Below are 27,394 nucleotides of genomic sequence, written 5' to 3' on the forward strand. Positions count from 1 at the left end.
TTCACGAAACCATGAGATTGAGCCCTGCATGGGGCTCTGCATTGACCTAGCAGAGCCTGCTTGGGATTCTCTCTCTCTGCCCCTCCCCCACTCATATTCACTCTCTTTCTCTCTCAAAATACATGAATTAAAAAAACAAATATAAATGTAATCCTCATAACAACTCCTAAGAGATTGTGGCCCACACTTTAAAGATGCAGAATCTGGGGCCCCTGGGTGACTCAGTCAGTTAAGCATCCGACTCTTGATATCTCAGCTCAAGTCTTCACCTCAGGATCATGAGTTCAAGCCCTGCATTGGGCTCCGCACTGGATATGAAGCCTATTTTAAAATAAATAAAATTAAAATTAAAATTTAAAAAAAAGATGCAGAATCCAAGCTTGGAAAAGTTGAATAATTTGTTCAAGACCACATAATATAGGTAATGTGATGCGAGTCTCACTTGAAAGACCTCTTTTAATCACTGTGTTCTTTTCTTTATCCTACTATTTGTTTCCCCCTACTTTCTCATAGACGTAGGTAAAAAGATATGAATTATAGATGTAATATTTCTGTCTCAAAGATACTAAAGAAAAAATATTTTTTCCTCTAATTTAGAAGAGATAAGGGCATATCTACGAATTTTTAGAATATTTACATCTAACCTCATACCTTATAGTCCTACCACGTCTGCTCTGTTATTGCATAAATTGCATATATAAATATGTATATTTTTAGTTACCTTTTACATTTTTTAGGAGAGGAGAGTCATTTAGCAAGGGAAAAACTGTGGCTAACATTCAGATTCAGGTTAGTGATGCTGCTGTTCTCAGGCATCATACTTTCTCTGTTCATGTCAAATGTTGCTCAGTGAGTTCACTTGCCACTCTTAGGATCTAAGTATCCCTTCAAAGGCCATATTTTATTATATTCTCTTAAAATTAATTATTTATTTACTTATTTTAAGAGAGACAGAGCATGAACTGGGGAGGGGCAGAAAGAGAGGGAGAATCCCAAGCAGATTCTTTGCCACCAGTGTAGAGCCCAACGCTGGGCTTGATTGAACCCACGAAACTGTGAAATCATGAACCAAAATCAAGTTGTGGATGCTTAAGGGACTGAGCTACCCAGGCGCCCCTTGAAGGCCATATTTTAAAAAGAGAAGTCAGGGGCTCCTGGGCGGTTCAGTGGGTTAAACGTCTGACTTTGGCTTGGGTCATGAACTCGCGGCTGGTGGGTTTAAGCCCCATATCAGGCTCTGTGCTGACAGCTCAGAGCCTGGAGCCTGCTTTGGATACTGTGTCTCTGTCTCTCTCTGCCCCCTCCCCTGCTCATGCTCTGCCTCTCTCTCTCTCTCTGTGAAAAATAAATAAACACTAAAAAAAAGAAGTCATTAGTCATTTTTAGCTGTTTTTTGTTAGCATTAATATTTTATATAAAATAAAATAATCGGAAAGGCCATAATGCTTTGAAACTTGAACAGAAGTAGGATTCTGATAATTTTTGGCTGCATTATTTTTGCTTCTTGTATTTTCCAATTTTCCTATGATAAAACATGTTTGTGTAATATTTTAAATTTAAATATAGTTATATTCCATAACTACTTTAAAATTCAGAGGTTGTGGGGCACTTGGCAGGCTTAGTAGAGCATGCAGCTCTTAATGTCGGGGTTGTGAGTTCGAGCCTCATGTTGGGTATAGACATTACTTACATAAATAAACTTAAAAAAATTCAGAAGTTTGCCTGACAAATTTATAGAATTGCTTATATCAGTAAACCAGTAATCACGTATAAGCCAGCATACCAAAATTTTGAAATTTGGAACTCCTTTTTATATTATCAAAAACCTAGTGCCTCTTCAGATTTATAGAAATGAAATCTGGTATCACTGATATTTGAGTATTGTGTTGGCATATTTATTTATTTATTTTTAAATGTTTGTTTATTTTTGAGAGAAAGAGAGAATGCAAGCTGGGGAGGGGCAGAGACAGAAGGAGACACAGAATCTGAAGCAGGCTCCAGGCCCTGAGTTGTCAGCACAGAGCTCGACGCGCAGGGTTCGAACTCACAGACTGTGAGATCGTGACCTGAGCCGAAGTCAGATGCTCAACCGACTGAGCCAATACAAATTATTGATTTGTATATGCAAAATACAATATTACTAAATATTAAAATAGGTAATTGACATCCATATTGCCTTATTTTATCACATATACCTTGAGTTTGCCATTCACTGAAATAGCTAATGTTTACACCATGAGTTGTAAGGTACAGTAATTTGCCTTTTTCTAATCATGTGTATGGGTAAACGAAGACTTAAATCCCAATTTCTTCTTGAAATGAGAATTTCTATTTAATTTATTCAAAATTGGTTGAAGTATGTCTATAGTAATGTCCTAAAAGTTGTCGTGATCATTTTTGGAGTAACCATTTCTTTGGAGCACCATGTTGTCTCCATATTTATTGCTTGTATGGTCTGTCTGTATATCAATGTGTCTAGTATATCCTTTTGTGTAGCACAACATAGTTGCATAAAAATAGAAATTAGATGGGAGGTTCAGACGTACTCTTGAGTTACCTTGGCTATAGCTTAGAATCACCTATTTTCTTAGGTCTTCAGCATTAAATGGATGAAGGACACATATCATGTGTACCTCCAAAGTATATGGATAAACATAACTAGTTAAGTCATTTAACAAATAATAGTATTTGCTCTGTGCCCTGCACTACTGTAAGCATTACTAAGACCACAGCCATACATGAGACAGACAAAGGTTCTGCCTTTTGTTAGCCACATCGTGAATGATAAACATCTGGAAAATGCGAATTAAAACAGCATGAGATACTTCTTCTTCCCACTATGATGGTGTAACCAGTCCTGGACTTGCCCTCCCACTAGAAAAAGCTGTTTTCAGACACTGGACAGTTGACAGTATGATAATGTGATCCCCGAAAGGAAGGTGGAGGGGACTAGGTGAACCCTGGCTTTCATCCTAAATGGGATAACTCAAACAGAGAATGATAGTCTTACTGACCTGAGGAAACAGATCAGAAATTTGGGGAAGCCAAGGCAACTGAAATTTACAGAGTACTGAAGAATAGGAAGCTAGCAGGAAGGGAACTACAAAATTCTGCAGAGGGGTCCTTTTGAATTGTTAACTTAATACTGAGTTGCACATAGAAAAAAAAAAAGCAGCTGCGTAGCCTTCCTGACATTGACTTCCTCTGTTAATGCGTCCTTCAAATATCCCTGAATGTGGAAGAGTTTGTACACAGCCTAAGTGTCTTCTAGTGTTTCCCTTTTAACACAACTATATTCTCAACATATTTTGTTGAATATTTTTTATGGAAAATAAACCAGTCATTAAAGCTAGAAATTAAATGATTATAGTGTGATTATAATGATGATGATTTATATGTTTGTTTTATGAAAGTCTGAGTCTTTCAGGTGATTTATAGTGTGATTAACATTTATAATATCCATGAGTGTTTTTTAAAACTCACTTTTAAAATCATTTATTAAAACTCTTATTTGTAATGCTTGCCTTTGCTTTGATTTTCTACTGTATACTGTTCATTTAGCAAATAATTATTAACCAGCTACCATATGCAGACAGTATTCTAGGCACTATAATCTAAAGCATTATATTTGAATGAAAAAAATATATAGATTTAGGCTAACTTTTGGCGACGTATGTTCAGCTTATTTAAAAGAAAGAAGGCTACATTTACACAGAATTTGCTGCTTTGTTCATTAGTTCTGTATCTTTCATGAATTTCCAAGCTATGATGTAGAATATAGCAAAGAATAATATGTTTTCACCAAAATTTATTCCCTTTCCTCCGCACACAAGTAAACTATGTAGCCCAGCCTTTTGTGCAGGTAGGTGTGTTATGTGACTGAATTTTGAACAATAAGAATATAAATAATGTATACAAATTCCAGCTGGCTATAAAACCTTCACATATGCAATTCTTCCCCCCTTTGACCTCTGACCTCTGGTTTTTATTTTTTTTTAAATTTTTTTTTTCAACGTTTATTTATTTTTGGGACAGAGAGAGACAGAGCATGAATGGAGGAGGGGTAGAGAGAGAGGGAGACATAGAATCGGAAATAGGCTCCAGGCTCTGAGCCATCAGCCCAGAGCCTGACGCGGGGCTCGAACTCACAGACAGCGAGATCGTGACCTGGCTGAAGCCGGACGCTTAACCGACTGCGCCACCCAGGCGCCCCTGACTTCTGGTTTTTAGCTTGATGTGGAGAACCCACAAGAAAACTTGAGGCTTATCTTAGGATAAGGAGCTTCCTACTGAACACCCATATTGAGTGAGAACTCTATCGTGTTGTATTAAGCCACTGAGATTTTAGTTCTTGGCCTACCCTGCATAAGGAAGAAACATGATTGTACTGTGACTGTGTGATGTATGTATGGGAGAGGACGGTTTTTACAAATACGTAAGTGAGTTGAGAGACTTGGGTCTTTCTCAACCAGTGTGTTGTGTACACCAGTTCGTTACGACAAAAACACTGCTCTCTTCCTTTAGGTTCTGTTGCTGGCTCTTGTGCTTGAACCATTGGAAGGGCTGCTTTAATCTATATACTCTTAGATCCTATCTCGATCTCCCTATCAATCTGTATCCTTTCTTCCATCTCCCTGAAATAAAATACTTTCTCCCCTTCTCCATCTTTTCCACCTTTCCTTTTCTCTTTTCTAAATAATCAGGGGCAAATGTTGTTCAAGGTTTTCTTTCTGCGCCATGTTTGATGAATGAGCATGATGAGACACCCTTCACATACTTGGAAGTGTGGTACCCAATTTAGAAACTATGACTGTTAGAACCCACTAAGCACCCATCACATGTAAGCACGACCTCTTGATTTACTGTCAATTTAACAGAGTAATAAAGCTTTTCTGTATTGACATACCACACTTGTTTAAGGATACCACAATACCCTGCACGTAGGTTCTTTGGAGGTTGTGTACTATGTATAACTGATGCGCTCTGTGCCTTTTTCCCCACCTTCTTTTTTTTTTTTTTTTTGAGTTTAGCTTTTTATTGAATATGTTACAAAGGAGGGATTAGTCAAAAAGACCAAAGCACACGTCATCATCAGACTCCTCAGATTCTTCTTTCTTCACTTTCACTTTTCATCTTCTCAGCTAGGGCAGCTGTGGTGGAGGGGACAGGACCTCCTGCTGGTGCAGATGAGGCTCCTAGTGTTGATGTTGACCAGGGAGTTTGTAAAAAAGCCTGGCCAGAAAGGTTCAACCTTTACACCAGCTGTTTTAATGAGGGCCTTGATCTTACTACCATCCCTGACCTTCACCTCATCGTCATGCAGGATGAGGGCCAAGTAGATGCAGGTGAGCTCCCAAGGCAGAGGCCATGGTGCAAGCAAATGATGGGCGGATGCTGTCAGGCATGGTGCTAGTTGCTCGTTGAAGTGAGGTCCTAACTTCACCTTGGCCTTAGCTTCCTCAAAGGATTGAGCACCTTAATGGCAGCTGAGGAAGGCCTTTTTCTCACTTTTGACTTCTGACCATGCGATCAGTGGCTGTTACAAGTATATAGAATTGGATTGGCCCTCCTGAAAAGATGGCAAAAAAAAAAAAATGTTAAGAGGAGACTGCTCTGATTATCTAATCAAATAACTAGATTACCCAAATGACCATAAATCTATTCATATGAGAAGTCTTTTTTTTTAGCTTATTTTCACCATTTATAACGGTTATCTCCTGAGTCTCTTATTATCTTTAATGCCTAGCCAATATCTCAATTATGACTAAAGTAGCTTGTGCTTATTACCTAAAAATATTTCATCAGCTCTATTCCTTCATATTGGATACCAATTTAAATGCAACTGCATTTATAGTGTGATTATATACCACTCCCATCTCAACACAGAATGGAAGGAAAATAGAGACTTAAATTAGTTACCCAGTTGAGATGCAGCTTAGTACAGTGCATGTTTCTCAAGTTTCATTCATTGGCATAGTTTCTTCATGATTTTTGCCATACTTACAACCAGACTTTTTTACCTAATATTTTTGAACTCCATGCTTTTATTTAGATAAATTTACTTTAAAAGAAAATATATATTAATAGACTGGAAAGTCAGTATCACATGCTGTAACTATAATATTAACCAGAACATTAATTATAGCTAAACACTTTACAAATGGCACTGATACTGAAATCTTTTCCCTCCTTCTTAAAAAGGGGAATTAGCTGGGGCACATGGGTGGCTCAGTCAATTAACCATCTGACTCTTGATTTGAGCTCACGTCTTGATCTCAGAGGCATGAGTTCAAGCCCTGTGCTGGGCTCTATGCTGGCTGTGGTGCCTACTTAAAAAAAAAAAAAAAAAAAAAAAAAAACGAAGAAAAAAACCCCAAAACAAGGAGGATTAGCTAGTATTAGTGTATTAAAATTTTCTTCTGGACCTATTTAGAAGGATGGAAACATAATTGAAAAAAGGAATAACATTATCACTATTTCATTAGTCAGAATAAGCTAGACAGTGCTGTCATAACATCACCCTTAAAAATCTCAGTATTTAACACAATGAAAGTCTATTTCTAGTTTACCCATCAAGCCTGGGCAACTCTCCAGGACAGCTGTTCTTTATATAGTGACCCAGCAATTCAAGCTGCTTCAATCTTGTATCTGTACCATCTCAACAGAAGACTTCTCTGATTTTTATGTCAGAGGAGGAGACAGACTATATCATGCAGGGCCTATGTCACCTGTGTTCTCATTTCATAAGCCAGAACCAGTCACATAGTCCTAAACTTCACAGGAGCTGGCAATTGCAGTCACCTCTGTGCCTAGAAGAGAATAGAAACTAGGATGTTGGTAGGCACTAGGACAGCCCACCATACTGTGTAATTCACTGCTATTTACTGCCAATTTTATAGATCATTTAAAATAATCTCCCGCTAAAATGAGTTCCATACCTTGAAGAACAATATTGTTAATGAAACTATAAAATTCTAAATCAAAAGACCTGGGTATGGTTTTGTAATCTACCACTTAAATACTGTGATCTTGGGTAAGAGATCTTGTGGTTTCTATTTTCCCATCTACAACAGAGTTAATGTTTTCCTCATAGAAAAATCATGAAATTTGAATGAGTTTAGGTAAAAATGTGAATAAAAGTATAAAATAAACTGTTATATAAATTTTAGCATCCTAAAATTTGGCATCCTCTTTTCTTCAAGGTGTTGCTTGTGTCATTTAAGCACAATCATGAACAGTAATTAATTAAACCCAGCATTGAGTGGGGGTTAAGGAGGAGGAAATAAAGAGTGTCACAAATAGTATCTCTCCTTCTTCTCTCCCCGCCCCAGGCTTCCACTTCAGGAAATTCATGGTACCTAAAGGTTTATTTTCTAATAAATGTTTAGGAGCTAAAATGTTACAAACATTCATGTAAGATTCTGCCTGTGAAAGCTTTGTTAAAAACTGTTTGAAATACAGTTTTCCCTTTCCAGGTCAATTTTCCACTGTTTTTCTCTAACTTCCTTAATAGTTCTACAGTTCAAACATTTTACTCCTGTGTTTTCCTCTAAGAGTTTTAGAATTTTAATTCTTACATTTAGGTATTTGATCCATTTTGAGTTAATTTTTTAATAGGGGGTAGATATGGATCCAGCTTAATTCTTTTGCATGTAAATATCCAGTTTCCCAAAACCATTTATTGAAAAGACTATCCTTTCCCCATAAAATGGTCTAGGTATCTTTGTAAAATCATTTGACCACGAGGTTTATTTCTGTCTTTATGGCACAGTACCACACGTTTTGATGATAGTACGCTTTATAGTAAATTTTGAAATAATGAGGTATAAGACCTCCAACTTTGTTCTTTTTAAGATTGGGTTGGCTATTCAGGTTTCCTGGAGATTCTATATGAATTTTAGTATGAATTTTTCTATTTCTGCAAAAAATGTCATTGGGACTTTTATTAGGATTGCATTGAATCTATAGATCACTTTGAGAAGTATTGCCATTTTGACAGTACTAGTCTTTGAATCCATGAACAAGAAATGTCTTTCCCTTTATGTGTGGCTTTAATTTCAGCAACAGTTTGTAGTTTTTCAGTGTACAAGTCTTAAGCTTCCTTGATTAAGTTTATTCCTAAGTATTCTTTTTGTTGCTATTTTAAATTGTTTTCTTAATTTCATTCTGGGATTGCTCATCGTTAGTATATTTTTATGTATTGACCTTGCAATTTTGCTCAGTTTGTTTTATTCTCAGTTTTACTGTAGAATCTTCATCTTCATTTAAGGAATGTCATCTGCAAACAGAGATAATTTTACTTATTCCTCTCTGACTTGATGCCTTGTATTTCTTTTTCTCCCTTATAGCTATAATCTTTTTGCTGTGCTCTCACATTTGACAATTAATTTGTCTTAGATTAATTTTACTGAATATGCTTTTTATTGTAAAACCAACTTTGTGGAAACAGTTTCTTGGTACTTTATGTTTGTTCTCATCTTAAATGTATCCTTCAGTTCTCATTTTCCTGATCCTGGCTTTGATTTGGTCTCCCTGCAGACCTATCTCCCATAACTATTTGAGTCTGGTGCCAGTTCCTTCCTAAAAATTCCCATCTGCTTTGAAAATTTCATCGAAGACAAATACTTTAGTAGTTATTCAGTTACTTAAAATCCTTATTTTAATGCCTTTATACCTGTGTGGATTAGGTGTGCTGCAACATTGTCTACAACGTTCCAGTTTACAGAGGCACCAACAGAGGCAGATTTTTCTCTTTCACCATTAACACTCCTGTGTGATATATCTGATTGTGTTTATTGCCCACCCCTTTGTCTCCTCCCCAAGGGATCTTGGGAGAATTAGTATAGAAAATACTGCTCTCCCTCTCCAAAATAGGCCCCACATGATGGATACTTATATGGGACTCTTTAAAAAATAAACAAAACATAACACAACAGTTATACTGCTAAAATAGTGACTGGAAAAAAAATACAAAACCTTAACTTGTACCATATACATTAATACTCCTAGAGATGAGGCCTTGATTTATATCTTATTACAGCTTTTTTCTTAGGAAAGCCCCTTTACTGATCTGCTATGATGAGGTATTTATAGATACTTTTCTTTAATCCAGTATTCACAAACTTTAGCGTGTATCAGAATCATTGGAGGGCTAGCTAAACACAGAGTGCTGGGCCCCAACTTCCGCAGTTTCTGATTCAGCTGATCTGAGGTGGGGTCCGATCATTTCCATTTTTAACAAATTCCCAAATAATGCTCTGCTGCCGGTCAGCACATTTTGAGAACCAGTGGTATAAATCATACTATGTAATTTTCTTTTTTTTTTTTTTACACACGTACTTCTCATTGTCTTACCTAAGCCTTTTTGGTTTGGGTAGTCTGCCACCTTCTAAGTTCTAACATGTTTTCTTCAATATTATTTCCTTCTCAATTAAAAAAAAAAGTTGGTGATATCACTGTTCTTGTCATTCCCCTATGACACCTTAGAGGTCTTTGTTTTAACCCCCCTCCCAATACACACACAATTCAGACTTTCCAAATCATGCTGAATGTGTGATGGTGGTGATGATGACAACAGCAAAAACAGCTAGCATTTACAGAGGATTTATTATGTGCTCACATTGTTCTGAGCATTTTATTTAATTAAAATTTTTTTTTTCTCTGCGCTCTCTGCAGAGCCCAGCTTGGGGCTCAAACTCACGAACTGTGTGATCATGACCTGAGCCGAAATCAGGAGTCAAATACTTAACTGACTGAGCCACCAAAGTGCCCCATGAGCATTTATTTTAATTAATTAGTATACTCCTTACAATTCCCCCATGGTACATGTAGGTAATGTTATTAAGTCCAAATAACTGATAGGAAACTTAGAGAAACATTCTCAGCTAGGAAAAAGTAGAAGAGATGGAATCTAACTTAAGCTTTCTGGTTTTAGGGCCCAGACCTTAATTCCTATGCTACCCAACCCCTCACTACTATACTACCATGTTCTGTCACAGTAAAATACCTGGTTTGGTTTTAGAATCCTCCTACCCATCTCATTTCAGCCACTTTTTTAAAAACTATCTGGTAAACCCTTTTGACACAGAATTTGTGTACCCAGCTGAATTCATCTTATATGTCATTTTTTTATGATGAAATATATTAAAATTCTAGGCTTCTGAGCAAAATATTGTGTCCAGTCTTCCAACTGACCTTTTGGTTCTCCACTGAGTAGTATTAAGACTATGGACAATGTGTCATACCTATATTGTACCTCCTGTGTTTGATTAATTTACAGATAGCACTAGCTTTTTTATAATTTGGATGAGAGCAACATTATAATCTACCTTAAAAAAATCATGTAAAGTCATTATTACACATGTATAGTATCCCATGGATGACAATAGGTATGTAGGTAGGAAAGAAGAATCAAATGCCGTCTATGAGCTGTAAAGGTAACCTCAGTTGGAATTCCTGAGAAGGGAAAATCAAGACGTCACCCTGGCATTGAGCTTCACAGATCTCTAGGATCCTGCTTTAATCCCTTGACTCCACCTCATAATTCTTATACATTCCTCATACCCCCCCTTATACATTGCTCCTGCCATCCTTCAGTTTCTTCCTTACATATCTACCTTAAGTTGCTAATTTCTGTCTGTCTACTATTTTAATTATAAAAAATGTTATTAAGATTTTTAGATATATAGTATCCCTTGAGCAGGGACCAATGCTGTCTTTGTCAGAACTCAGCAGGTAAAATAGTATTCTGCTGCTATGATAAAATAAAATAATAAAATTCTAGTAAAGGACTTAATAGCTTTTAGAATTAAATTATAGTAATTTCTTCTATACAAATCAATACTGGATAAATAAAATGTTTCATTATTTTTGAATTGGTTGGTGAGATTATAATGAAAGAGACTCTAGTGGCTATTAGTAGCCTGCAGATCTGCATATATAAATCACTTGAGATCTTCATTTGCGATAGTGACTTAAAAATAGGCGCAATTATTACAGTTTTAGCAGAGGTGAGAGCTCTGCTATTCTAAAGCTTGCTTTTGGCAGAGAACCATACTGTTAGCACCCTTAGCTCTTGTTGCTATGGAGACAGTAACAAGATTTACTTTGTTTTTTAACATACACTTAAAATATACATACATATCTTAAGATTTAAAATGTGATTTAGTTGCCTGTAGGTTTTGAGTATTGGCACATTTCAAAAGTACTTTCTGTATTTTATTAATACTTCATTATTTTTATCCTCCAGAGAAAATAGAGAAGAATTCTGGCCAGTATAATGACAAAGTTTTATATTACTTTTTACAGGGTCTCTTAGGAATAACTTAGAATCCTCTGTGGATCAGTAATGGATGAGGATTTTGAAGAACATGCAGAAACTTTTGAAAAAAGTAATGTGATCTTAAGCACTCACATGTCTTGGACACCTATAGTTATGACATAAATAAAACACATACAACTCAATTTCAGATTCAACTGATACTTTTGAGCCAGTGTTATGCTAAGCACTTTCACCCTGTTGTACTTTATTTAATGGAACTCAGCTTGAGAGTACCAAACTAATCTTCATAATTGTAACTTTTAATGTATTAAAATGATTATTTAAATGTATATCACTAGTGTTCCTTAACTCTTCCCCCAAAAATCAATAAATAGAATTTATACAAGCCTTTAATAAGTAAAACTTCCCATTTGTGAAGTATGCTTTTTATTTCATTCTTTATAAGAATGAATGGATTCCATGGCATAGAATATTACTAATCCAGGGGAAGACCTTGTGATTATATGTGTAACTAAATCACATTACTTTACCTGTAGCATCCAGTGTCAGACTGGCATGGCCTAGATAATACCTCAGTCCACTGGCAGTTTTGACTTTTTACCTTAAAAGCTGAGCAGTCAGGTGATTGATTTCCTTTTAAGCTAAGTGGATTAATCCTAGTTATGGTATTTATCACAACTGTTATAGTAGTTATTTCTGAATAAAGAAAACCTTTGATTACAATTATTATAAACAAATTTTAAAACTTAGCCCTATACTTTCCTCAGTTAATACTTGTATTCAATGGCAAAGGAAAATAAAAAGCTCTTTGCTTTATAGAGAGAAAGTAGCTAAAGGTAATAGATAGTTACAACTGAGGCTCACGGTTTTGAATATTAGATTTTAGCTCTTCCAGTTTGCAGTGACTTCTTAACAAGACCCATCTCCTCTATGAAGAATGCAGTTAATTTTTTTTTCTGGCACAAAAAACTAGGGTAACCTGATCTGAGTCTGACAGAGTGTGTCGTTCATTTAAGTGCTTCCATCTGTTGCCTGCTGTTCCCCTTACTCATGACCCCTCTGTGTTTCTCTCTTTCCCTTCTCTTTCCCTGTTTCTCTTTTCTTTTTCTTTCTTCCTTACTTTCTGTTTTCTTTTCTCTCTCTTTCTCCTTTTTCCCTCTCCCTCTTTCTCTGTCTCTTTTTTTGTCCTTAGCCCCTCTGAGGAAGGCAAAGTTTGTTGAGAGCCCACGAATTCCAGAATCCGAGCTTGGCTCACCAACCCTCGCTTCAGCTCAGAAACTGGACGTGGATGCATACTGTCCTGGTAAGCACGCATGCGAAGTGTCTGCTTTGACAGAGGGAGGTTCGGAGCAGGCCCGTCCAGCAGGGCAGTGTTTAGCATGTATATTATTCATAAAAACGTATCCGTAACCCCTTTTGCAACTGATCGCATATTTTCCATATTAGAACATAGTTTTTACTGAATATCCTTTTTGAATATTGATAGAATAATGAGTTAAGTGTGGAAAACCATTTCAAGGATAATTTTCAAAGGAATTAAAATAATTTTGGTAGATAGTTTTCAGGGTGATTTTTGTGATTTGAGATACTTGAAGAAATACTGCTTTGGCCATGTGCAAACAAGAATATTAAAGATATGAATAAAAAGGTTCATTTAACACTAGCCCTTTATCTATGACCCACTTTTTCTAATCCCTGTTGGATTTCTGGACAATTACAAAAAATAGTTGTGATGTTGGAAACATTAAACTTAAATTAGAAAAGAAACCTTATAGGTTCCCAATTTGGTCTCCTGGACATTCACTTTTGGAACTACCTCTTCTCATGAATGGCCTGTGGGCTGTGAGCACGTGTGGGAGTTCACTAAAACCCTTCTCTTGTGGGAGCCAGGCTGAGACAGAGTCATTATCAATGCCTAGATTCTTACAAACCAAGATGAGTTGCCTGGCAACGTCCTTTACACTCACTCTACAGTGAGTCTATAGAGATGTGTCAGAAATGTTCAAAGATCTAGTTGAGGATACAGACCAGAGCTTTCGTAGAGGGCCTTAGAAGACTTGGTTTTAGGTCTTTTGTTTATTCCTGCTCATTAAAATTGATGCTAAACCACAGAGAATGAAACCACTACATATTTACAGCATTAGGGGTCAGCAGAATAAAATAATTTTTAGTTCTAGGGAATGTGTCAATAGCTCTAATCTGAAATGTCAGGATAATAGAGCTCTGAAGTCAGATGAGACATGTTTCAAAAAAAAAAAAAAAAAAGACTAGGCGAAAACCTGGGCCAAACTTAATCAGAGAAATTGATTGTATGAATCAGTTTTAAATATTGAAACACCTTGGGGATTTTATTTTGAGGCTGCAGAATCCTGGGCTTCATCCACTGTTGTAGAGGACTGTTTTTAAAACAAGCACGGTTATATATTAGGAACCAGCTTTTCTGTTTCTAAAAGGAACAGAATAGCTCTTTAAATGGCACGGTAGCACATTGTCAAAAGAATCTTTTTCATGTTTCGAGGTACTGTCACACTGCCTGGGCAGTGGAATAGTGTGCTTTGCATTTCTTCATGCAAATTTTAGTATAATAAACTAAATAAATGTACTAATTCCCTATCCCTGCCTTGAGTTTTGGCAGAGAAACCGTCAGAGGCCTTTTCTTTTCCAGATTTGCAAGTCAGAATGTCAGGGAGACTAATCTTTCACTTCCTGATTGCCTATCTGACATCTTTAATCTAATGTAGCTATTATCGGCAGAAGGCAAGGTAGTTGCTGTTTGTGGCAATGCCAGTGCTGAATCACTATGAAAAATCTTATCCACGTTATTATTTATGTATGTTTCCCACAAATAGGAATCTTTGCTGAATTGGAATTGAACCAAACTAAACTTCAGTTTAGATTTTCAGAAAGCCGGGAAGAAACTAAAACATGTGCCAAAATGTTAAATGCCATGCTCCTCATTCTCTCCATTTCTTATCTGAAAGGTGTAAAGCACAGAAACTTCTTACTCTTTTACTCTTTTATAAATAAGTTATTAAACTCTCTGAAAATAAGTTTCTACTGAGATAAGATTAGTGACCTGGGAGTTGAAGCTATTACCTTCTTCATGTACCAATACTTCACAATAACCAGATGAATCCAGTATACTCACAAAGCAAACAAATAATCCATTCTTTTTTAATTTCTCTTACATAGGATATGTTAACAGAACAGAGATATTTTATTGTATACTTATATTTGTATCATGCAGTTAAATCTATTGTTCTTCTTGTCCATCTGCTTTGTTCATGATCACATACAAATTTAGGAAAACAATGTATCTCACAGACACAACAGTCATAAACCAGAGGTTCTCCAGCAGTGGTTTTCCGATTTTAGCATGCTTTTGAATTACCAGGAAGGCTTGTTTCAATGCAGATTTCTGGGCCCACCGTCAGAATTTCTGATTCAGTAACCCTGGGTTGGGTTGAGGATTTGCTTGGCTCAAGAATTCCCAGGTGCTGCTGAAGCTGATGATGCAACTTGCACACTTGGAGGAGCAGCTGGTCACAGGACTGCTGCAGGCTGCTTACAAGCAGTCCAGTGAATAGTGCTGGAAGTCTGTAGGGTTCCCTCTGCTGTTGACCTCTGAGGCATTATTCAGGATGTTGTTTCTGTATTATCTAAACTCCAGCCTTTTGATGCCTGTATTTTAGGTTGGAAGAATAAAGCTTTTGTGTCTAAGAAAGGGATATGTCTCTTGGTTTGTCCTTTTGTACCTGTGTACTTACGCATAGTTTTTAATGTTGATTCCACAAAGGAAATTCTGGATCAAACCAGAACTAGATATTCGGTCTGTAAAGTCCAGGGAAAGCTACACTGGGACATAGCTGTCAATCCAGAATATTTGTTTAATAAATTAAGGAATTCAGTCTACATTTCATTAGATTCTAAAATACCTAACTTAAGTTTTACTGTTCCTCAAAATCAGATTTGTTGTATGCAGAAAATGTGAGAAAAACACAAGTAAACAGTATGTTTTGGTTCTTTACTTGAAACCATGGACATGATTGATGGTGTTACATAACTGACCTACCAGAGTGTAGCGGATGGTAAGTGAACTGTGCTTGATAATCGTCTCACAGTGCGGAAACTAAGACTTAGAGAATTTAAGTGGTTTGTGTAGGGTCAGAAGCAGAATTTATTGTTGAACTCTTCAAGTGGACACAATGTGGCCCAGAAATAGATTGCCCATAATTCTATTACTGTTTAAATTCCATAGATAACCCTTAACTATCCTTAAATTAAAAAGCAGAAAATTCAGTTTTTAACTATGAAGCTGAGCTGTAGTCTGTTTTTAGGGTAACGAACTTATATCAGTGATTTTAATAAAAACAATTCCCAAGCTAAAAGAACAGATTCATCCTATACTCTAACTTTTCTGCTTAGGGCACTGTTCACTAGCTGTGTGGTTTTAGAAAAGACTCTTAACCTTTTCTGACCTTCAGTTTCCTCATCTGTAAAAATGGGAGTAATAATCTTAAATCAGATTAATAAATATAAAACACTTAGCAGAAAGCTTGGTTCATAGTAAAATGCTCATAAATGTTAACTAATTTTTTTTATTATTATAATGATAATCCTGAAGTATACCACAGGATGTTAAAGTGTTTTCTAAATAATCGGGGGGAAGATGTAAAGATTTAGGATCATCTTTAGTTAAATGTATGTGTTTCAGTTCTGACTTCTCCCCTGCTAGTCATATGATCCTGAACATGTCATATAATGTCTTGGTGCCTCAGTTTCTTGTCACAGTAACATTGTGTATACCATGATGTTTTTCTGTAACTTAACAAATATGTATTTGTATAGATACTTGAATATATACATTCATAGGGAAAACATGGGTTGCCTAAAGAGCAAGGGAATCAAGATTTGGTTGGAAAGTCAGGAGAGAGTGGGATTGGTGAGATAATGCTCGTGTTAGCAGTGGGTATATGTGGTTGGTGGGATTGTAGGTGGTTTTAAGTTTTGTTCTTGAGCAGCGTATGTTAGGAATGAGAGCTCAAGTTCTAGAATTAGATCTGGTTTAATTTTTGACTCTGTTACCGTCTAGCAGTAACTCCGTGTAACTTTCATAACCTTGAATTCTTTGTCTATAAACTTGTGATAAAAATAGGCCTTTTTATGCTAGGTCTATCTCTTAGGGTTGTTAATTTTAAGTAAAATTAGTGTATATGCCAAATGCTTGGTTCAGGCAAAATAAATAAGAGCACCTTCCCTATTATTATTATCCATTAATATCATTACACTTCGTTCACTTTCTAAAATTTCTGCAAAACAAATTTGTATTGAAATTTTTTGGTAATCAGATGTCACTAAAGGATGGTGATACTCTTCATTTATATCTTCATTTCTTAAGTTTTCATATTGTACATTATAATAATGCATCATTTCAACCGTAGACCCTTGACACACATGGCAGAACAAGTCAACAGTTTTATAGGACTTTTGACTACATGTGCAGGGTTAAGAGCCAAAGTACAGACTAGTGTTCTGAAAACAGGCAGGCTTTTATCCACACTGAATATTCTCAGAGACATTTGAGATTAATCTTTTTATAAGACATCCTTTTCAATCTCTTTTAAAATGGCACTGTCCTTCAAAGGACAGTGTTATTTAAGGCGACAATAAAATTAGGATGTATTTGAAACTCAAGAATGGAAGAGCGTTTTATGGTAGTTATTTGGCACATATTCATATTACATGTTTTTTAATGTGTAAAGGATTTTTCCTTTGGATTTCTTAGCAGCAGTGTACATTCTGTCGCACAAGTACAAGCCACTATAGATAAATGTTTTCTATAAAGTGAATAATTCCTTGAACCTTGATGATTTGTTTTATCTTCTTTCCTTTTTTTTCTGAAAACATTATCAAATCTTAGTTAGGCATGCTTCATTTGTTTTGCTTTGAATTTTATACTTAAGATTGCATATTAAAACCTTCTAATAGGATTTTTCATTGGCATATAGAGACCAGAAGCTTTTGTCTTGTAATTCACATCTTCTGTTATGTTTTGTGTATATTCCCTTTGTCTACTCTGTTGTAAATACAATAAGTATAAAGCAGGGTTTTTAATCTGAATTAAATTGGTGAGCTTTAGGGGGGGTCTCTAAACTCCTTATTATACACAATACTATTCTATAATGTACACATGTGCTTCTTTCTATAACAGACTCCCAACGTAATCTGTGACACATAGGTTACCCATGTTAAAAAAAAAAAAAAAAAAAGGAAAAAAGAATTACTGTTTAAAGGTTGAAATGAAACAGAGGCTGTTAATGGCACAACTATTAGAACCAAAAAAAAAAAAAAAAAGAAAAGAAAAAGCTAAAATCTGGACAGTGGACAGACTTGTAAATGGACTGAAGGGAATAACTGAAACACAGCACTGCCCAAATCACAATGTGAAAGTCAGTACAGAAAGTAGAGCTCAGAAGCAGAGAGAGAAACTGAACACATTACGGTGTATTTTAAGTACGAGAGACAATGCCTGATTACTGGTTATGAAAATAAGCATGCCAAAGAACTAGAATATGAATATGAAAAGCTTTTCTTCCCCACACTTCCTTATCCAGTAATAAGTTCTTAACATGTTAGAAAGTTATTTCAATGGACAGATGCTTTGTTGAATAAAGTGTTTCACTTTGATCGCTTTTAGGTGTTTTCCTGACTTACATTTTATCATTGTTTAAAAGAAGAGTAGTCTCATCCCACTAACTTTTAAATTAACTTTTCTCAAGGTGTTTTGCATCACAGATTCTAAAGACTTAGCCTGTAAATGTGGTGCTTAGATCCATAAGTTAGATATCCAAAAGGACAGTTTTTCTATTAACTGAAAACTATTTCAACTTACGGTTTTGAGGCAGTAAAATGCACTGGTTTAGAGTAAAATGCACTAGTGTAGACTACAGACCCTAGAGCCAGAGCAGCTGTGTTCACATATTAACTCTGTCACTTACTATTTGTGTGAACTTGAGCAAATTACTTACCCATAAGTATAGTTAATTTCCTTATCTGTAAAATGGAGATTATAATATTACCTACACCATAGGAATGCTGCAAAGATGTATAGATTAAAATATGTGAAATAATCAAAACAATTATGCATGTGGTCCATAGTGCTATATAAATCTTAGCTACAATCATTATAATTTTTTGGAACCTTTAATGACTTTTTATCTAAGAATGCTGTGGGTAAGGCTATCAGCCTTTTTAGAGTACTTTGCAAAGAGGATAAAATTACAGCTATACCCTGTACTCATTGGTTGTTTTTACAAGCAATCTATTGTATATGCATAGATGCTAAGTTGTATGGGTTTTGGGTTTTGGTGTTTTTTAATGGAGGCGGTTTTTCACTGTGGTAAATAGCCCAGGCCCTGGGATCAGACAAGCTTGGATTCAGTTCTAGCTGTGCCACATATTAGCTGTGTAACTTTTATTACTTAATCTTCCTAATCCTCTGGTTCCTCATTTGTAAAATGAAGATAGTAATATTGCCTACTCCATAGGGTGTTTGTGATGATTAAATAAGATAATATACATAATTTACTTAGCTCAGCTTCTGGAACATCAGTTGTTAGGACTAATAACTTCTCTGTCACATGTATATAGTATTATAAACTTACTTCTGAAAATAAAGTTGGTTTTTATGTTTTATTTTCCTAAGCTGCATATAAGTTCCTGCAGCCCAATGTCCATGTGTTTTTCCTTATCTAGAAGTGATGCGTTACAATATTTGTGCTTATGGGACTTATGGGAAGTGTTGGTTAAAGTCTATTTATTTTCATTAAGAACCCTTGAGAATAGATCCTTGTATTAGTTATCTATTGCTGTATAACAAATTACCATATAACTTAGTAGCTTAAAAGAACAGCGTTTACCATCTCACAGTTTCCATGGGTCAGGAATCTAGCTTCTCTGTGGCTCAGGGTCACTCACAAGCTGCAGTCAAGTTGACAGCCTCAGCTATAATCATCTCAAGGCTCAACAGAGGAAGGATCCTCTTTTGAGTTTATATATATGATTATTGGAAGGATTTGGTTTCCTGTGGGCTTTTGAACTGAGGGTCTCAGTTCCTCACTGACTTTTAGCAAAAGGTCGCCTTCGGTTCCTTTCCATGTGGATTCTCCATAGGACACCTTACAACATGGCAGCTTGCTTCATGAGAGCAAGCAAGCAAAAGGCAGAGTAAGTGCAAGCAAAATGAAAGGGACGAGCTTTTAGAGTATGATCTCAAAAGTGATGGAGCTTCTGGCTGGCTCACTTGGAAAAGCATGTGACTTTTGATTTCTGGGTCATGAGCTCAAGCCCCACATGGATGTAGAGATTACTTAAATAAATAAAACTTTTAAAAAAGTGACATCCTATCACTTTTTGCCATATTCTGTTTGCTAGAAGCAAGTCACTAGGTCCAATCTATATTTAAGGGAGTAAGTTGGAATTTTGAGGAAAGCTGTTCAAATCAAGCAACAAATTTTTCTTGTTTTTTCCCCCCTACATATTTTATATGTGCCATTCCATGGTCTGGAAGCATAAATCTTTCTCAGCTTCACATTCCAATAGAAAAATTCCATATATTCCTGGTATCCTACCCTTTTAATATTCAGAAACTCTCTGCTGTCCTTCTTATAACTATCTACAGGTCTTTCCCTTGCTTTATCTATACAGATTATTTACAGATTATAAATTACTAATCTGCACTATGAAGCAATTTATAACCAATGCTCTTATATCTTTAAGTTTACTGTAATGGATTTTGACTTTTATAGAAAAGTGTATTCAATGAAAGTAATTTATGCCACTTTCATGAGGCTTGGGCTTAGAAAAATCTGTCTCGTAGTGCCATATTAAGATTTTGATGCTGGGGCACCTAGGTCATGTGCTGACTTCAGCTTAGGTCATTGTCTCACGGTTCATGAGTTCAAGCCCCACACTGGGCTCTGTGCTGACAGCTCAGAGCCTGGAGCCTGCTTTGGATCCTGTGTCTCTCTCTACCCCTCCCCTGCTTGCGCTCTGTCTTGCTCTCTCAAAAATAAAATAAATGTTAAAAAAACTTTTTTTAGTAAAAAAAAGATTCTGATGCTACAGCTAACATTTGCTGATTTATCTCTTAGTACCGATTTGTTTTTCTTGATCAACATAGAAAGAAGGAATAAAGAACAAAGATAACTTACCACCCCCTTTGAACTGTTCCTTTCTTTCCGACCACTATTCAAAAAATTTTTTCAAAGTATAACATTACTTCTCACCAATACATGGCCAGTATTTAAACATATTTGTGCTTAAAAAGCATGCACAAATCATATACCTTATAGAAAATTACTATATCCACTTACCATCTTAAGCTATATTTACTATATGAGAACAGATATCCTTACTTAGAACAGGATTTCCTGAATTGTAATCCAGGGAACTGAGATGTTAGTTTATGCTACATGCATGATGCTAAATTACAAGATCTATGGATGTGGGACTTGCCCACTTTTTTCATCACTGTATCCCTAGTGCTCAGACCAATAACTGCTATCTAAAACTCAACAAATACTAAATGAACCAATGGTCAACTATAAAATGATAGCAACTACTAAAAATTGGGACATTTTGCAAACAAGGAAAATACCAGAATAAAAAGTAGAGGCAAATACTAGAGATAAGTAATAGTAGCTATCAAGGACAGAAAATCAGGAGTATATGAAACATACGCAAATTCTCCTAAGAGCTCCTGTGTCAGATAACACGTACACACCACCCAAAACATTCAGCAGATTATTTGGAAACCATTAGAATGATGTAAGGAACAATTTGTGCTATAAGCATATCTTTTGGCATTAGACAGACGAGTCCTTGAAGAAAGGGCAGCTACTGCAAACACATAGCTTCAGTACCACCAGTAAGGCTGGATTCCTGACCCCTCGTTCTTCAATTTCTCAGGGAGATGAAAAGAAAATATCACATTCAAACAACTGAAGAAAGTATTAAATTCTTGTGATGCGCACCCCCAAAAAATTCTAATAAGAGCTAACCCAGGAGAGTCAATTCTAGACCATTCCCCTACTTTCTTCCCTAGCACTTCAGCTTTACATCTCACATCATCAGACTGTACCAGTCACTGCCCTTCCTTGATGCAGCTTCTGTACACTCTGAGATCCTACCAGTCTTTAAAGATTTTAGCTGCTAGTTCACCAGAATTCCTGCTTTCCTACCCATTTTATTTTTAAAACTTACCTGCTACTTTTCATATAACTATCTGTAGGTCTTTCCCAGTCTATACTGACTATTACAGTACAGTGAAATCTTCCTAGAATGGTGCTTTTCTCTTTAAGCATACATGATTAGATCATGCTGTTTTTGTGTTCAGTTTCTAGAATAAATCCCAGTTTGGAAGCCAGAAGGGGAGTAAATTTGTTATTTAGACAAATATGAGTTTTGAGGATAATACTTTCCTTACTGTGACCAGTATATAAATACCTAGCTTTCCACATTAGAATAAATTGTGCTATGGATGAGGAAATCCAGGCCAGTAGGGGAATGATATGGAAATACCACATTATAGAAGTAACGCTTCTTTACCATAATTTGTATCTCAAATGTATGTCTATTCAAAGCAGACATTAGAAACCTCAGTTAAAAACCCAAAGGAACACTCAGTGAGAAACATCAGTCTTAGAGATTTCAGTGAAGCATTCAAGATTCTTGAGCTTGTCAAATACTGCTTTTTATCCCAGCCAAATAGTCATCACCATACATCAATATACACATAGTACTTCTTGTACACTGGAGGCAGTTGTGTAGGCAAGGAAATACTACCGTAAGTGTTGCCAGCAAAGAGTACTTTCTGTCTCTATATATCCTATCTCTGCAGTGATTCCCACTTGAGTGGGAGAGAATCAGAAGTAGAGTGTTGTGATAGAAGATTATTAGCATTTAAAAGCCTGTTTTCTTAGCTAAGTGCCAGACTGATGAATTACTATGTAGAGTCCCTAATCTTTTAAAAATTTAATCCCTAAATAGCAAAAGAGAGAACAACTATGTTTGTGTATGTGTGGGCGACTTTTTGCCCATTTATTTATGTCTAAAATTATTAGTGGAAAGACTACAGGATTATTAAATATTAGATAAATTTACTTATTGTTTTTTAGGAAGCATATTTTTAAAAAATTTTTTCCAGCTTTTTGAGACATAATTGATGTATATAATATTATATAAGTTAAAGGTATATAATATGCATGATTTCATATATGTGTATATTGCAAAATGATTACCAATGAAGTTTGTAGACAGTCTCTCCAGTAAATTGCACCTACATAAAAAATTTTGCATGATACCTAGGTTTTCAAAAAATTAATAAAACCTTTAGGTCTGTTGCCTTAGGTAATAATTTTATCTGAAAACTGGTCTGAACAAACCAAAATTAACAAGAAAGGCTGGAGTAGAGTGTTCTACCGAAGTTGCATTATTGCTTACTCCCATTTCATACCCTCAAGCAAGGCATCTAAATATTCCCCTCTGCAACTGGAGAGATTCCCTAAAAGTTGATCCTTTAACTTAGGCTCTAGGTGAGTTAAAGAAGGCAGTAATTTGAAAGAGAAGGAAAGGGTAAGTAGGAGAGATTCACCACTTTTAAGAGATGGGTCGAGTAATTAAAGATTCTTTGGATTCTTATGTATCTTCCCCAACTTAGGCTATTTTTCCTCATTTGAGGATTGACAGTGACCTGTGTCATTGATAGCCTCACATGGATCTAGTTTTCCTATCTATCTCCTGGACCATTCCCCCCTACTTTTCTGTCCTCTGGTCCATAATGAGAGGTAGTCCTTAGAACTATGAAAAACTTAGACCTTCATCCTAACCTCTAACTTCTATTTAACCGTTTCTAGACAAGTAGACAACTTTTTTCTAGACAAGTAGACAACTTGTCTACTTTTAACCTTTTTCTAGACAAGTAGACAACTTTTTCTAGACAATTGTTCAAAAACCTGCTTGGCAAGCATATTTTTAAAAATTAAGGTGAAAATGCCCTCACAATGGCTGTACACTCTGCAGTTCAATACACTTTATCATTTCCTACTACCATTAACCCAGCCATGACAGATCTATCAAAACTGCTTTTATCTCGAAAGTATTTGAATTTACAGCCTTGACTATGGGCTACCGGGAGTCGTTACTTTCTTTAGGAAGTAGCAAAGAAGCACTGGAGGATGGAAGAATGAAAATTTCCTGTACTCTCTCCCTATTAAAACATACAGTTTCAGGGGATTCATAGTTTCCCAAAAGAGCAGGTAGCAGAGGACCTTGGATCAAGAGTTCCCGATTTAGCGCTCGCTTTGGCAGCACATGTACTTTTAAAATTGGAATGATACAGAGATTAGCAGGGCTCCTGTGCAAGGATGATGTGCAAATTCGTGAAGCACTCCATATTTTTAAAAAGAAAAAAAAGAGAGTTCCTGATTTCGATCATTTTTTAGCTTACATCTGCTACCGTTTGGAATATCATTTGTTATTAGCTGCTGGGGCTAGCTATGGAAGGAGAAAACATTATGTATGACTGAACAGTAGAAACATGAAGTTACTTTGAAAAGAACTAAGGGAGACTTTCTTCAACCAATAACTTCTAGTGGTGTTAGGGAAATATTGGCCATCTCCAACACTGTGATCATCCGATGACTCATTCTTGTAGCTCTTCCACTGCTGTCTCCTTCCTCCATCCCCACGAATCATTGTCCCACAGACACTAGCTAGCTCTTTTCTACTGCAGTTGTACAAGGCTCTGTTAAGAATGATCTTAAGAGATGAACTACAGTACTGTAACCCAGTCACCTTTTGCCACGATTACTTTTGCTTATTATTTCTAATAATTCTTTTGTCTTTTCATACCCCTAATTATTTTAATCTGAAAATATTTGTAGAAATTACCTAAAGATAGGACAGTGCTTCCCCCTCCCCACCTTTGAGAAAAGATTTGTATTTGCTTCTGCCACCTGGGGCCATTTTGATCCAAGTTCAGAGTTGGTGGTATTCCGGGCTAATCAAATGACACAAGTCAGAATTGCAAAGCCTAGTTTACTTCTGGTTTATCTTTACTCCCAGAGTACGGTTAAGGGTTCCAGCCCAAAGCGTAGGGTGCTTTACTAGATTTCCCACTCTTGGCAGAGCTTAGACTTCAGTTTTGTTCCTATGACCTTATGAGACGGCCAGAAGCACAGCTTAGCTGTTCAGTCATTTCTTCCCTGTTAACTAATGCCCCTGGTGTTCAAGTGGCCATCCATGCTGGGCAGAGATCTCCCTTCTGGATTTCCGTCTTCTTCCTGGTTTTGTCTTTTGATTTATTACTATCTTCTTAGGTCTTTAATGCTTTTAAAAAGATTTTTAAGGTGTATTTTGTCCAGTTTTTATTGGTTGTCATCAGCTAGAGGGTCTCCAGTTACTGAAAGGTCCCTGCCACCACCATTTCCTTTGGGGGGGAAATTCTAGCATTTTTATTTTTAGATTGCATACACATTGTAAAGTGTATAAACAGAACATCTTTTTCATTCTGTGCTCTTTATGGGAACAGACTATACACTAAAACAGTCTTAGAACACTACCTCTTTGAATAAACCAATCTCCTTAAATTCTGGGAGCAGTATAATAAGAAATTGAAGCTGTGGGGCACCTGGGTGGCCCAGTCGGTTAAGTGGCTGACTTCGGCTCAGGTCATGATCTCACAGTTCCTGGATTCGAGCCCCATCTCGGGCTCTGCACTGACAGCTCAGAGCCTGGAGCCTGCTTTAGATTCTGTTTTCTGTTATCTTGTCTCTCTCTTGCTCGCTCTCTCGCTCTCTCCTCTTCCCCCCCCCAACTTGTGTTTTTTTCCTCTCTCTCAAAAATAAATATTAAAAAAAAGAAATTGAAAAAAAAAGAAATTGAAATGGTATTGTTAGCTACACCTAGGTGATTACTTGAAATACAAAGAAGTTCTCTTTTCAATCAGGCTTTTAGAGTTAATTCATGGTCCATCTCTTTGGGCAAGTTGTCTCCTGTTTGGACTTGGAAACTAAATCTCTGATTTGTATTTTGCATCAGACTTTGCAAGTTTTGCCTATTGTGATTATGATATTACCCATGATACAAAATTGTTGAAAGCTTGCCTTTCTGTTCCTGATCTCCATCTGGCCTCATTTGACCTGTTACCATTAGCTTGGAGAGGAAAAATGTCTGTTTTATCCAGCCACACATCTCAAATGTATTTCATAGATCATTGAGATAAGTTCAGCATTATTATGTTTTCTGCTTCGATCTTAACTTCTGTAGTAGCCATAAAAGTTCAATTATAAATGTGAGTAGATGAAACTGATATTTCTGTTGTTGCCAGAAAAAAAAAAATAGGGAATAGGAATCATCGTGCAAAATGATTAGAGAATTTCTTTTCATGTTTGAAGAGAATTGTGAGGCACAAGCTTACTACAGTCTGGCTCTCTGTTGCTTGGCTCTGTTGCAAACCAATTTAAAAGGACTGTTCTTATCTGCTGGTTAATGTTTTATTAAAACATTAGATATCAAAAGCCACACAGTACATTTTTGCATTTACCACAAAATGACTAGTGTATGTATTAAAGACTTACTCTTCTACTAATCCATGTAAATCATCTTTGGCTACAGTAGAACAGAAGGCTACCCTTAAAATCTAAAGATATTTGTTTTATAGAAGTAATTTTTTCTATTTATAAGTCTTAAAGAACATTGGTTAGAATTCATTTATGTACAAGTAAAATTTCCATTACAGTCAAGGGCATAAAATATGGATGCTATTTTCTGGTATCTTAACAGAATAATGATGCTGATTTTCTTAGTTAAAATTGTATACATTGAGTTCTCTAATACAACAAATGCCTTATCTGGTTCCTAACCAAGTAACATTTTTTAAATGACACGGATGATATGCTGTTTGCCCTAGAGAAAAGAAAAAGTTAAACTATGGATGGATCATAGTGGCATTTTTTCCATTGAGAGCTTTTGATTGACAATTATTCCTCAAACGTTTCTTCTCAAATATCCAGTCAAGTAAAAATAAACACTAAAATTATCAAAAACACCCATCTGAACAATTTAATGCATTTTCTGCCTTATGCTTACCACTGTATCCACAGTGCTTATTGTAGTAAATGACTGGTACATAGTAAATGTTCATTTAGTGTGTGTTGAGTGAATGAATGAACCCAAAAAGCCAGAGGAAGGCAAAATGAAATAATTTAATATGTTATAAATATGTATCAATGACATAGATTTCTCTCTACTAAGAATATATCTTTTTGCTTTCTACTTTACTACAAAGGGGTTCAGAAGCTTGAATAACCAGAGCTATATAATAAAACTGGAGCTCAGTTTTGGGAGAATGTGGCAAAGCCACGTGCTGGCTTCAACACTTACTGTGACAAATAACAGCCCTGCTTTTAACAGACACCCATTTTCTAATATTCATCAGAAAATAAAAAATTTAGGTAATCATTTAAGAACTAAAATGAAAATATAACCAGGTTTGCTTTGGCATTTGGGCCAAGCTAATCATAGGTTTTATAACTCTGTTACAGAGAAAGAATGGGTTTCTTTATTTGATTAAATGTGGTACAAATTTCTGAGTTTTGAAATAGATGAGAACAAGCAGTTTATAATTAACGGATCGTAAAGGAAAATGTAAACAGCTTGATGTGAAAATGCCAAGAGAATGCTGAGAATTTAGAGAGTCTATAGACTGAGACCCTGTGTAGCCTGCCATGTTAGGGATGCAGATTAGGGGTTTGGATACATTAGCTGTTAGACATTCGTTTCTTGACACAATTTTAGTCATTGTCTAATCCCTCTGCGGTTTGGCTACTTTAAATAGAAGACATTATTTTGCAAATATAAAGTGTAAACCATCTCTGAAAGAATTGGTATCATCAAGAAAAATAAGGACCAAAATGTTCAGCACTTTCTTGTTTACAGCATCCTATTTCTTGCCTGCATTATATTTCTGATAATATATATATATATATATATATATATATATATATATATAAAATATTTCTGATTGTAAATTTACTACGATTTAATTAATTG

The 27,394-nt window shown here is 35.9% G+C and overlaps 1 protein-coding gene, 1 non-coding gene and 1 pseudogene across 12 annotated transcripts in view; 2 read left to right on the forward strand and 1 right to left on the reverse strand.

Moving 5' to 3' along the window:
- Window positions 1-27,394, forward strand: part of TANC2 (tetratricopeptide repeat, ankyrin repeat and coiled-coil containing 2) — a 377,119-nt gene that overhangs the window by 187,699 nt on the left and 162,026 nt on the right. For 6 of the 11 annotated variants that reach the window (XM_086687668.1, XM_086687670.1, XM_086687672.1 and 3 more), the window contains one exon: window positions 12,474-12,584. The exons of the other annotated variants lie outside the window; for them this stretch is intronic. In XM_086687668.1, coding sequence (XP_086543794.1) covers window positions 12,474-12,584 — 111 coding nt within the window. The remainder of the gene's footprint in view (window positions 1-12,473; window positions 12,585-27,394) is intronic. 11 annotated transcript variants of the gene reach the window in all.
- On the reverse strand, window positions 5,061-5,949 carry LOC112864665 (large ribosomal subunit protein P1 pseudogene; annotated as a pseudogene).
- Window positions 23,635-23,741, forward strand: LOC112864721 (U6 spliceosomal RNA). Its single transcript, XR_003223993.1, has one exon. It is a non-coding gene; the product is annotated as a U6 spliceosomal RNA (small nuclear RNA).

The sequence above is a fragment of the Puma concolor genome, chromosome E1 (genome assembly GCF_028749965.1).
Source record: "Puma concolor isolate L17-30 chromosome E1, mPumCon1.1.hap2, whole genome shotgun sequence".
Taxonomy (NCBI): Eukaryota; Metazoa; Chordata; class Mammalia; order Carnivora; family Felidae; genus Puma; species Puma concolor.